The 13,928-nt window shown below is 36.7% G+C and overlaps 1 protein-coding gene across 1 annotated transcript in view; it reads right to left on the reverse strand.

Moving 5' to 3' along the window:
- The window catches only part of EYS (eyes shut homolog), a 1,714,887-nt gene that overhangs the window by 1,614,333 nt on the left and 86,626 nt on the right, over window positions 1–13,928 (reverse strand). The window contains 3 exon segments of the mRNA XM_046006082.1: window positions 10,021–10,118; window positions 10,120–10,152; window positions 11,066–11,259. Coding sequence (XP_045862038.1) covers window positions 10,021–10,118; window positions 10,120–10,152; window positions 11,066–11,259 — 325 coding nt within the window.

A 13,928-nucleotide genomic window follows, 5' to 3' on the forward strand; every position in this document is an offset into this window, starting at 1 on the left:
AAAATATCGGTGGAATTTTGATCGGAATGGCATTAAAAGTATAGATTGCTCTAGGCAGTATAGACATTTTAACAATGTTTATTCTTCCAATCCAAGAGCATGGAACAGTCTTCCATCTTTTTGTGTCTTCTTCAATTTCTTTCATGAGTGTTCTGTAGTTCCTCGAGTACAGGTCCTTTACTTCTTTGGTTAGGTTTATGCCCAGGTATCTTATGGTTTTTGGTGCTATAGTAAATGGAATCGATTCTCTAATTTCCCTTTCTGTATTTTCATTGTTAGTGTATAAGAAAGCCACTGATTTCTGTACATTGACTTTGTATTCTGCCACGTTACTGAATTGCTGTATGAGTTCTAGTAGTTTGCAGGTGGAGTCTTTGGGGTTTTCCATATAAAGAATCATGTCATCTGCGAAGAGAGAGAGTTTGACTTCTTCCTTGCCAATTTGGATACCTTTTATTTCTCTTTGTTGTCTGATTGCCGTTGCTAGAACTTCTAATACTATGTTGAACAAGAGTGGTGAGAGTGGGCATCCTTGTCGTGTTCCTGATCTCAACGGGAAGGCTGCAAGCTTTTTCCCATTGAGGATGATATTTGCTGTGGGTCTTTCATAGATAGATTTTATGAAGTTCAGGAATGTTCCCTCTAGCCCTATACTTTGAAGCGTTTTCATCAGGAACGGATGCTGGATTTTGTCAAATGCTTTTTCTGCATCAATTGAGAGGACCATGTGGTTCTTCTCTCTTCTCTTATTGATGTGTTCTATCACACTGATTGATTTGCGAATGTTGAACCAACCTTGCAACCCAGGGATGAATCCCACCTGGTCATGGTGGATAATCTTTTTAATGTGCTGCTGGATCCTGTTTGCTAGGATCTTGTTGAGAATCTTTGCATCCATATTCATCAGTGATATTGGTCTGAAATTCTCCTTTTTGGTAGGGTCTTTGCCTGGTTTGGGGATCAGGGTAATGCTGGCTTCATAAAAAGAGTCTGGAAGTTTTCCTTCTGCTTCAATTTTTTGAGACAGCTTCAGGAGAATTGGTGTTATTTCTTCTTTGAAAGTTTGGTAGAATTCCCCAGGGAATCCGTCAGGTCCTGGGCTCTTGTTTTTTGGGAGGTTTTTGATCACTGCTTCAATCTCATTACTAGATATCGGTCTATTCAGGTTGTCAATTTCTTCCTGGTTCAATTTTGGGAGTTTGTAGCTTTCCAGGAATGCATCAATTTCATCTAGGTTGCTTAGCTTATTGGCATATAACTGTTGGTAATAATTTCTGATGATTGTTTCTATTTCCTTGGTGTTAGTTGTGATCTCTCCCTTTCATTCATAATTTTATTAATTTGGGCTTTCTCTCTTTTCTTTTGGATTAGTGTGGCCAATGGTTTATCGATCTTATTAATTCTTTCAAAAAACCAGCTTCTAGTTTCATTGATACGTTCTACTGTATCTCTCGTTTCTACCTCATTGATCTCTGCTCTAATCTTGATTATTTCCCTTCTTGCATGTGGAGTTGGTTTGATTTGTTGTTGATTCTCCAGTTCTTTAAGGTGTAGAGACAGCTGGTGTATTCTGGATTTTTCAATGTTTTTGAGGGAGGCTTGGATGGCTATGTATTTCCCCCTTAGAACCGCCTTTGCTGTATCCCATAGGTTTTGGACCGAGGTGTCTTCATTCTCATTGGTTTCCATGAATTGTTTAAGTTCATCTTTGATCTCCTGGTTGATCCAAGCATTCTTAAGCAAGGTGGTCTTTAGCTTCCAGGTGTTTGAGTTCCTTCTGAACTTTTCCTTGTGATTGAGCTCCAGTTTCAAAGCATTGTGATCAGAGAATATGCAGGGAATAATGTCAGTCTTTTGGTATCGGTTGAGTCCTGCTTTGTGACCCAGTATGTGGTCTATTCTGGAGAAGGTTCCATGTGCACTTGAGAAGAATGAGTATTCTGTTGTTTTAGGGTGGAATGTTCTGTATATGTCTATGAGGTCCATCTGGTCCAATGTTTCATTCAATGCTCTTATTTCTTTATTAATTTTCTGCTTCGATGATCTGTCTATTTCTGAGAGAGGCGTATTAAGATCTCCTACTATTATTGTATTCATATCAATATGGCTCTTTATCTTGATTAATAGTTTTCTTACGTAATTGGGTGCTCCCATATTGGGGGCATAGATATTCACAATTGTTAGATCGTCTTGGCGGATAGTACCTTTAAGAATTATGTAGTGTCCTTCTGTATCTCTGACTACAGTCCTTAGTTTAAAATCTAATTTATCTGATATGAGAATTGCTACTCCAGCCTTCTTTTGAGGCCCATTGGCATGAAAGATGCTTCTCCATCCCTTCACTTTCAGTCTGGGTGTATCCTTAGGTTCAAAATGGGTCTCTTGTAGACAACATATGGATGGGTCCTGTCGTTTTATCCAATCTGCAACCCTGTGTCGTTTTATGGGCGCATTTAGGCCATTCACATTGAGAGTGATTATTGAGAGATAGGTTTTTATTGACATCGTGTTGCCTTTGAAGTCTTTCTGTCTATAGATTGTTTCTATATTTCTGTTCAATGATATTCTTAGGATTTTTTCTCTTTTATAGGACCCCCCTTAATATTTCCTGCAGTGTCGGCTTGGTGGTTGCATAGTCTTTTAAGCCTTGCTGGTCTTGGAAACTCTTTATCTCTCCATCCATTTTAAATGTCAGTCTTGCTGGATAGAGTATTCTTGGTTGCATGTTCTTCTCATTTAGTACTCTGAATATATTTTGCCAGCCCTTCCTGGCTTTCCAGGTCTCTGTGGAAAGGTCTGACGTTATTCTAATGGGCTTTCCTCTGTATGTAAGAAGCTTCTTTGTCCTAGCTGCTTTTAAGAGGGTCTCTCTTGAAACATAATTCCCCATTTTAACTATAAGGTGCCGTGAGGACTTTCGAGAATCTAAAATCTTGGGAGGAGATCTTTCTGCCTCTAGTACATGAACATTGTTTCCATTCATGAGATTGGGAAAATTTTCATAGACAACTTCTTCCACTATATCTTCTAGACTTCTTTCTTTTTCTTCCCCTTCAGGGATTCCAATAATTCTGACGTTGGAACGTTTCATGGCATCGTTTATTTCCCTGATTCTGTTTTCGTGGCTTCTGAGCTGTTTGTTCCAGGCTTCCTCCTGATCCTTTCTCTCTATCTGTTTGTCCTCCAGATCACTAATTCTATCTTCTGTCTCAGTTACCCTAGCTTTTAGAGAATTTAGATTGGACTGGAACTCATTGAGAGCATTTTGAACATCATCCCTGGTGGCTTTCAGTTCTGCCTTAACATTGTGAACATCATCCCTGGTGGCTTTCAGTTCTGCCCTAATCAATTCTGTTTGGTCATCCATGGCTTTCTCCAACCTAGCTATTGCCTGGATAATTGTTAGTCTGAATTCCTTTTCTGACATATTGTCTATGTCGATAGCCATTAGTTCTGTTGCAGAAGGCCCATCCTCTGTATTTTTCTTCTGTTGGGTATTCCTCCTCCTAGTCATTTTGGTAAGAGATGACTAAATAGATGCAGCTGGACTTATTGATTGTGGTGCAGTCAATGTGCACCCTGGAACGCTTCTGTGCAATCAGGATTCCCCACCCAAATGAGAGGAAAAAGAAATAGAGAAGAAGAAAGAAAAAAAAAAGGGGAAAGAAAAAAGGAAGAAAAAAAAAAGAGAGAGAGAGAGATAGGAAAAAAAGGGAAGATATAAGAGAAGGCTCAGCCCAAATGGGCCACAAGGTAAGATTTGTGGAGTATACAAACAAAAACAGACAGACAAAAAGAGTGATAAAAGTATATGACAAGAGAAAAAAATATGTATATATAAGCAAAAAAAAGGGAAAAACCTCCTCAGAAAGAACCCCAAGTATAAGATTTATATATTGTCAGGACAGACACAAATTCACAGAAACACTGACAGAAGGAAAAATTGGGAGAATGGTTATAGATTCTCAGTGTGGGTGAGGAAGGTTATTTTGATTCTTCCTGAAGGTATCTTGATGTTTTTGTTAAGGGACTCAACTTTCCTAAGTTACAGGGGGATTAGAAACTGGTTTGCCTATAGGGGTAGCATTGATTGGGGAAAGGGGGTTACCTTGAAGTTTAACTCTATATGTATAGTAGAAAATAAAAATTAAAAAAAGAATAAACTAGACTAAACTAAGTTAAAATTAAAAAAATAGAAAAACAAAAGAAAAACACGGGTGTATGTATCAAAAATTTCAGGTTAGAAGGTTATTAAAGAATTTGATGTACTGGACATCTCAGTGTGATGGTAAATAGGTTAAAAAATTATCTGTATGTATAAAAAAAAAAGAACCAGAATATTGGTAAAGAGTTAAAAATAAAAGTTGTATTTATGAAGTAGTGGTGGTTGTTCTCTTGTAGTCTTTTTTTTTTTTTTTCCTTCCTTCCTGGTTGGTTTTCTGGGGGAGGGGCCTGCCACGTGGGTTTTCAGACAATGATGTTCCCTGAGTTAGGTCCTCCCACTCCCCTCAAGGGGGTGAGCTCTTTTTTTTTCAGGAAACTGTTTTTTTTTTTTTTTCAGCCTTTTGTTCTCTGGGGGTTTTTATGTTCTTTCATCTGCTTTCTCTCGCCTTGACAGCTTTTGATGGTTTTTGGAGGTTTAGAGGAGAGCAAACAGCACCCCAACCTCCCTCTCAGAGAGAAGCCTCAGACTGTTTTGCAAAAGCTGCTGGCAGAGTTGGTTCTGGGTCACTGTCCCTGGGGATGCAGGAGCTCCTCGTTGTGCCCAAAACCAGGGCAGCTGTGGCTGTCTAGGCAGCTCCAGACCGCCAGAGAGGTTCCGAGCAGAGATCGCGCACTGAGATTTTCCCGCTGTCCCGGGCTGGGAATGTCTGGTTTTTCCTGCTGCCAGAGCTCCAGGCTAGCGCCTATGAGCACCTATCCCAAGGGAGGGTGTGGGACGCGCGCATTTCAGGATTGCCGTCAGGCCAGGCTCCCAGCCCCTCACGGGAGACAGACTCCACTCGTTCTCAGGCGCGCTGGCGTTCAGGTGCACTCGCGGCTCAGGGACCGAGACGAGACCTGATTTCTCCGCCGCACTCTCTCTGGCTCCGCGCCAGGGTCCTGGGTCCTGGGACTGGTCCTGTCCTGGGTCCGGGGACTTAGGTCCCTGACCCTAACCACCCAGGTTCCCACTATTACCCCCCCCCACCGCGATCCTTTGCTGTTTGTTTTTTGAGTGCTTTCAACCAGACTCCAAGTTAATGCTGGTCCCCAGACGCAGAGCACTCTCGTGTTGGGGTGTTACTTTCCGATCGGTCACCTCTGGTGGCTCCCTCCCCCTTTTGTTTATCTTCCGATATCAGTCCGATGCTCCCAGTCTGCTTTACCTGCCACTGGCGTCTTCTGCTCCAGTAGAGATCCAGACGTGTATAATTCTGATCTCAGGCTGATTTCATGGGTGGTCGGAGTTCTTTGGTAGGTAATCAGCTCACTTTAGGGTACAGGTTGAAATGGTGCCTCCTCCTACTTCCCCGCCATCTTGCTCCCCCCCCCCCCCAGATGCTTTCTTTTCATCCTTGTCCATCCCATACTGTATTTCAGAATGCTGACCTGTGACTTTTTTTTTAAATTTTATGTTAGTCACCATACAATACATCATTAGTTTTGGATGTAGTGTTCCAAGATTCAAGGTTTACATATAACACCCAGTTCTCCATGCAATATGTGCGTTTCTTAATACCCATCACTACGCCTACCCATCCTCCCAGCCCCTTCCCTCTAAAAACCTATTTGTTTCTCCGAGTCCACAGTCTCTAATGGGTTGTCTCCCCCTCTGACTTCCACCCCCGCCTTCACTTTTCCTTGACTTCTATCTGGGTCCTACTACTGTGCTGCACAATCAGCAGGTCAGAGGTGAAAAGAGAATAAGGTCAGGTATTTATTTCCCCTACTCCGTCACCACTAGGTTGTAGGTTGGTAGTAACTGTTTATTGACATAAGTTCGTAATTCATGTCAGAATGTTCTATCCTACACTTCTCTCTCACTTCTACTAACTGCAATCTTAGCTTTCCCTTTCAATAGTATGGAAAGGAAATAGCTCCCCACTGTTTCTAAACTCAGGATGATTAATCAAATGTTGTTGGTTTCCCTTAGTCCTTCTCAAATCCTTTAGTTTTTTCATTCAGTATTTCTAGATTACTCTGAGTGAAACATTCCTTTTTGGACAGAGCCATAGCTGATTTCAAGTATTCAGAGAAACTCCTCAAGCATTCTTCTAAATAATTTCTTCCATTTTCTGCCATTACTGTATCCCACAATCTATACTTCATTTAAAAAATTTTAGCCAGGGGCGCCTGGGTGGCTCAGTGGTTTAAGCCGCTGGCTTCGGCTCAGGTCATGATCTCAGGGTCCTGGGATTGAGTCCCACATCCGGCTCTCTGCTCTGAAGGGAGCCTGCTTCCCTCTCACTCTCTCTGCCTGCCTCTCTGCCTACTTGTGATCTCTGTCAAATAAATAAATAAAATCTTTAAAAAAAAAAAATTTAGCCAAGGGGCACCAGGGTGACTCAGTCATTTAAGTTTCTGTCTTCAGCTCAGGTTATGATCCCAGGGTCCTGAGATCACCCAAGGTCAGTGTCCTTCCTCAGCAGGGAGTCCGCTTCTCCCTCTCCCTTTGTCCCTCTGTCTCACTTTTTCTCTCAAACAAAAAAATAAAATCTTTAAAAAAATTTTAGCCCCACAAAATAAATAAATTATAAAAATTTTAGCCAAAGTATTAACACCTCAGTCAAAAATTCCTCAGTAATTTCAGAAAATTACCAAAATTTGGTTCTACCTTCTGATTACACCAAGACATCAATTATCCATTTTCTTCTTTCCAAAAAATTCTACTTGCATTCAACTTGCTCCCAGCAATGCCATTTATGATGGCTCACTACCATTACTTATTGCTTTTAAAAATAACATATTTTTATGCTAAGTTCATAGACACCTAAAGGTTTCAATAGTCTAGGTGTTAAGGGAAATGCTAGTTTATAAACACTGATAAAAATTAACTCCTTTCTGACACTGTGTTGCTGTGGTCACTTAGGTACCAAATAAATTCTCATAATTAATGGTTTACGCTCTTTCTCAAGGAAGTAATTTTGTTTCAGTTCCTCTCCCATCTCATCAAGGAATTTAGATCTGGTCCATATATTTAAATACAGAAACTGATACTATCATCAGTATTCTATTCTCTTAGAATTCCCAACCCCACTTTTTTTTTTTTTTCTCCCAATTTCAGAATATAAGAGCAAAAGCTTGGGTTGAAGTGTATGGATGTAGGAGGGAAAGAAATATAGGAGGATTTCTGCATCAATGTTATTTGAGCTCAGCTCATCTTAACCAGTAACTCTTAAGTATGGTCTCCAGATCAGAAACATCAGTATCACTTGAGAATTTGTTAGAAATGCACATTTGTGGAATCCCTACCCCAGACTGATTGAATTAGAACTCTAGGGGTGGGAAATAGCTGTTTGTGTTTTAAACACCTCTTCAGGAGTTTCTAAAACAGCTAAAGTCCATTGCAGCCAAAGTGTGAGAATCATCGACTTAGAAAAAACACACTTTCTAAGATAGCAAAACACAGATTTTCTTTAAACCTTTTTTTTTTAAAGGTATTTAAATTGAAGGGCTTTCATTTTTCTCTTTATTTTCAGTCATTCCCTTAATTTCCTTTGGGACAAGAAAAAGACACTCCAAGACTAATTTTTTTTTGGGGGGTCACCTTTTCAACTTCATGCTTTATTAATTTATATTGATTATGTCTCTATCACTTCATTTCAGTAAGAGTTGGAAATGATTTTGACTGTCAGTGATGAGTTTAGTGGGTGGGAATCTGGGTGCTGGAAATTCTGCTTCTGTGTTCCACTTCTGTATGATACTCATTGATTTCTGAGGCTTAGGTTTTCAGTCATCATTCAAACTGGACTTTGTTATTTCTGCTTTGTTGAGGCAGTTCTGTGTTTACTCTCTTTTCACTTTCCTTATATTTTACCTTCTGTTAATCAGCGGTCTAATTTAACTAGAGGAGGGTACCATGTTTTTAGTTAAGCAGATTGGAGATGAGCACAGTATTTGTCTAATTCTTAAACAATGTGGTCATTTCAACAATTAGAACACATGTAGTGGGGTTCACATTAATTTCATAAGTAAGTTTAATCCAAACTTGTCACACTAGCTTACCTATGTGACATATTCCATCCATCCTAGAGAAACCTAACTGGAATTTTTACGACATCCGTCCTATCTAGCACAAGCTTAACAAAGCATTCTAGATTGAACGTCATCATTTTAAAATTAAATCTATTAATTAATAACATGACAATCAACAGGGAGTTGGCAATAATGCCTCTGGTTATCTAGTTTTCCTGTTGATAATGAAATTTAAAACAAAGCCTTCCAGGCCATCAGAATAATGCTAAAAATAAGGGTCAATAAAACATCATACTTAATAAAAATTAAATATGTATGTGAATATATATTTATATATTTACATAATGCTATTTATATATTTTAATGTTGATCATTTTTCTATGTATATTTACCCATATATTTGCACTATAAGGCTCAAAACTAGAAGCTATGAATTAAAGAGTCAGTATTTTTAAAGGGATAGCAATTGAATTTAAAGATTTTATTATTTTATTTATTTGACAGAGAGAGAGATCACAAGTAGGCAGAGAGGCAGGCAGAGAGAGAAGGAGGAAGCAGGCTCCCTGCGGAGCAGAGAGCCCAATGCGGGGCTCGATCCCAGGACTCTGAGACCACGACCCGAGCCGAAGGCAGCGGCCCAACCCACTGAGCCACCCAGGCGCCCCAGCAATTGAATTTATTGATAAATTAATATAAGATTGAATGCATATACAAATTTGCCTGGACTGGTTAGAACTTCCATAATTTTGTTATAATGAAGAAGCTTCTCCTCATTTTCTTTTGAAAATATGACATTTTTTGAAAGCTTAGTGTGTTTTTAAACTTAGAAATTAATTTCCTTTTGAAACTGATAAAAATACTGTCCTTGGTACATCTGTGATATGTATGCATATTCTGTTTCTTTTCAGTATATTTAAGGCTTTCCTGTACCACAGCTAATAATTTTCTGCTTTTATGAATATTCTAACATTTTGAGGCTGTTTACTGCCCTTCAGTAATGCCCAACAGAACTTAAAGTAGCCAGATAAAAGTCAAGCATGTGTGAAGAGTACAAATTGTACCTCCTAATGGTGTGAGTAACTATCTATAAAGCTATTTGAAATGGACTAAAATTATAGGCCCAGATAACTAGGTCACTTCGGTCATTTACAAATGGGTAACTTTTAGCAAATCCTTATTTAAATCAAGCAATATTTCCTGAAATCCGGCCTAAAGACTCTTAAAAAAACTGTCAGCTGAGGTCTGCAAATTGAAGGAAGAGACGGTTTACTCTATACTCTCAAAAGATAATAATAACATTTTCTGTGTATAGTAGATATACTTACATTTATCTCTTCCTTATAAACCTTTAATTATTATTCAGTTATCCTAAATATCTCCATTATGAAACAAAATACATTTTACAACTCTTTGTCCAAATTATGCTTGAGGATGTCTTAGTTTTTGTTGTTTTTTTTTTTTTAAACTCCAACACATTAAATGTTTCTACTTCAGGGCACCTGAGTGGCTCAGTGGGTTAAAGCCTCTGCCTTTGGCTCAGGTCATGATCCCAGGGTCCTGGGATCAAGCCCCGCATCAGGCTCTCTGCTCTGCAGGGAGCCTGCTTCCCTTCCTCTCTCTCTGCCTGCCTCTCTGCCTACTTGTGATCTCTGTCTGTCAAATGAATAAATAAAATCTTTAAAATAAATAAATAAATAAATAAATGTTTCTACTTCAACTTGAAGTAGAATATTACATGCCAATAAATAAAATTTAAGCTTAAAACCGAACATCCTTTTATTTTTGTCCACATGGCTTTAAAACTCATGTATTATTTGTTTAAAAATAGGAAAGTAATTATACCTGCAATGATAATCCTTCTCATATTTTGTATATGCAGTATTATTCTTGCAAGGAAATGACTCACATGGTATTTGAAGTTGTCTCTTACAAAGCTTGCCTTGTAAATATTGGTGAACAGATGTACATAGTACCCTAAGAAAGATAGAAAGTATTTTTTACAAAAGTTTTTGGATACTTCAAAGATAATAAAAAGATTCTTACTTGTAGAGGGATGGGAGCTATTTTTATAAGCATGTAGAAATTCCCTTTACACCTTTGTGAAAGAATCTGTTTTCCAAAATGTCACAATGTCCCCATCTCACACACTTTTTCTACCACCTGAATTCAACACTCCTCTGAGAATTAGGAACTATCCTTCCCACCACCTTGAATGTAAAAAGCAGGCTGTGACTATGGAGAAAGGGATGCTCTGTGATTTTCAAAGCCCTGTTTAAAAGGCCATGTAATGTCTGTCTAATTATCTTGGGATGTTTGCTCTCGGAACCCAGACATGATGATGTGAGGAAGCCTAGGCCTTATAGAGAAGTTATATTTAGGGTTCTGGATTGATAATTCCAGTTGAGGGCCTGCTGGTAGCCAGTATCAACCAGAAGACATGTGAGTTAGGAAGACTTTAAGATATTAATATAAATTTATAATACAAATTGAAAAATGAATCTTACTAAACTAAAAAGATAGTAAGTTGTGGAAACTTTTACATTATTTCCTAATCTTATTTATGTAAATGTTAAATTCAAATGTCAAAATATAAAAGTGTCAAATAACTAACAAAATTAAAAATAATTAAAAATGAAATTTTTACAAAATTACATTGTTTATAAGGGAGAATTTCAGCGGAACAACAAAAAATGAAACTGAAGTGTGTTTGTAATTGGGGTTTGTATTTAAAATAGGAAAACATGAAAATCAACAAATGAAATATCTTTTCTGATATTTCTGATTTTGAAATTTATAACGTTAATGAAAACTTGAATTATATTTGTACTTTTCAGATCGTTTGGCAATAGTAAATATATATAAATCACTTTCTTAGATTCAGACTTACATTTGGATTATGAATGTTGTCTGTATCATTCTGACATGGCATTGATGAACATTTGTACACATAAGTTTCACAGTTTTCATCAAAAAATCCTTCTGGGCATTCACAAATGTAAGCAGAGCTTTTATTTTGGCAAATATTCCCTTTCCAACAAGACTGAGAAATATAACATTCCGTTGACTCCTCACAGGATGCACCTTAAAGGATCACACACACAAAGAAAATATGAACATAGAATGACAAAACTAATTACAGAGAAGGTCTTCAGAATTCATTAAAAAAAAGATTTAGCATGGCGTAATTTATGTATCATAAAATTTACCCATTACAAGTCTATAATTCTGTAACTTTTGCAAGTGTGTAGAGATATTTGACCATCAGCACTATTCAGCATATTTCCATTACCCAAAGAAGAGCTCTTTTAATTGTCACTCTTTGTGTCCAGCCACAGGCACCATTAATTTTTCTGTCTCTATATATTTGCTTTCTTTGTGCATTTCATATAAATGGAATGGTACAATATGTTGTCTCTTGTGCTTGGTTTCTTTTGCTTAAGATAAAGTTCTTGAGGATTTGTCATGTTGTATCTTGTATCAGTATGTTACACGTAATTCACTATGTATACATTTTGTTTATTCGTTCATCATTTGGTAAACATTTGGGTTGTTTCCACTTTTTAACTTTTTTTACTGAGCGATAAGGACGTATAACATTATATTATTATTTTTTTAATTTGGTAGAATTCCCCTCTGAAGCCAACATTACATTAGTTTTTTGTTTTTTGTTTTTTAAAGATCTTATTTATTTATTTATTTGTCAGAGAGAGAGAGAGCGCAAGAGCATGAGCACAGGCAGACAGAGTAGCAGGCAAAGGCAGAGGGAGAAGCAGGCTCCCCGCCAAGCAAAAAGCCCAATGTGGGACCCGATCCCAGGCCACTGGAATCATGACCCGAGCCGAAGGCAGCAGCTTAACCAACTGAGACACCCAGGCGTCCCCAACATTACATTAGTTTTAAGTGTACAACATAATTATATATATATATTTATATGTATAAATATATATTTATATAAAAATATATATGACAATATATATATATGACGATCACCACTATAAGTCTAGTTAACATTCATAACCACACATAGTTACAATTTTCTTTCTTGTGATGAGAACTTTTAAGATCTACTCTCTTGGCAACTAACTTTTATGAAATGAATTCATGCACAAGTATTTGGGTGGATATATATTTCATATCTCTTATAAAAATTTCTTCGTGAAGTGTATGGTAAATAGCTGAGTAACTTTTTAAGAAACTGCCAAACTGTTTTACAAAGCAGCTGTGCCATCTTACATTCACATTAGCAGTGTACAAGATATCCTGCCTTTCCTCATTCTTGCCAACATTTGATAGTCTATCTTCTTTATTATAATTGTTCTAGGGGTGTGAAATCATATCACCTGTAGTTTCAATTTGCATTTCTATAAGAGTAACAATTTTGAGTACCTCCTCATACATTTATTTGTATAAACATTTGTATATCTTCTCTAATGCCATTTCTTTTGATACATGTAGACTGTAAACATTGTATTATTTATTTTCTTAATATTGAGCAACAAGTGATTTTTGTATATTCTGAATATGATTTTATCATGAAAAATGTGACCACAAATACTTTGTTCTTTTCTTGCTGGGACTTTTCATGTTCTTAGTGACTTTTTGATAGGAAAGTTTTAGGACCAAATTTCACATATTTTTTAGTTTCATTAAATACAACTTGTAATGTTTTCTTTAATAGATCATGATTTTGCTGTCACATAAGAACTCTTTGTCTAGCCAAAGGTAATAAAAATTTTCTCTTATGTTTTATTGGACGTTTATGATTTTAGTTCCTAGATTTAGAGCTCTGATCAATTTGAGTTTTTTTTTAAATTTTTTGTGTTTTGTTTTAATATGGTGTGAGACAATGAGTTATTTCATATATATTTTCATTTTTAAGTAACTAATGTTGAAATATAATTACTCCAGTAATTTTTTTAGAGATTGCCCTTTGTCCATTTAATTGCCTTTTTTACTACTTTGGAAATCAACTGGCCATAAACATAACAGTTTTCTTCTGATTCTCAGTTCTGTCCCACTGGCATATATACTTATCCATATGCAGTAACACACTATCTACATAAATGGAGTTTGATAGCAAGTTTTGAAATTAGGCAGTCATCCAATTTTTTTCTTTTTTTGTTGTAGTTGGTTTTTGTTTTTGCACTTTCACATAAAATTTTGTATGAATTTGTCAATTTCTACACAAAAGCCTGGTGGAAAATTGAGAAATATTTTAATGAGTCAATGGATAAAATTGGGAATAATTGTCATATTAACAATACGAAGTTCCAATCAATGAATATGAAGTATCTCTGCATTTGTTTAGGTTTTCTTTCATCTTTCTCAGCAAAGTTGTGGAGTTTTCAGCTAGAGTCTTGCATTTAATTAACTAAATTTGTACCAAAGCATGTATTCTTTTGATATTATTGTAAAGGAAATATCTTATTTTGATTTTGTCAATTTTGTTGCTAGTATATAGAAATGCAATTAACTTCAGTATGTTATCTTGTATTCTGCAAACTTCATAAACTAATTAGTCCGGTAGTCTTTTTTTTTTTTTTTTTTTAATTCCTTAGGATTTTCTGCATATGAGATATTGTCATATGTTAATAAAGATAGTTTTACTTCTTTCTTTTCAACCTGTATGTTCTTTTGTCTCCCCATCAAACAGTCTGGAACATCCTGTACAATGTTACCTATAAATGGTGAAAGTGGACATCACTTTTGTTTTCATTCTAAAAGGAAAATTTGTCAGCTTGACATTATCA

The sequence above is a fragment of the Meles meles genome, chromosome 5 (genome assembly GCF_922984935.1).
Source record: "Meles meles chromosome 5, mMelMel3.1 paternal haplotype, whole genome shotgun sequence".
NCBI lineage: Eukaryota > Metazoa > Chordata > Mammalia > Carnivora > Mustelidae > Meles > Meles meles.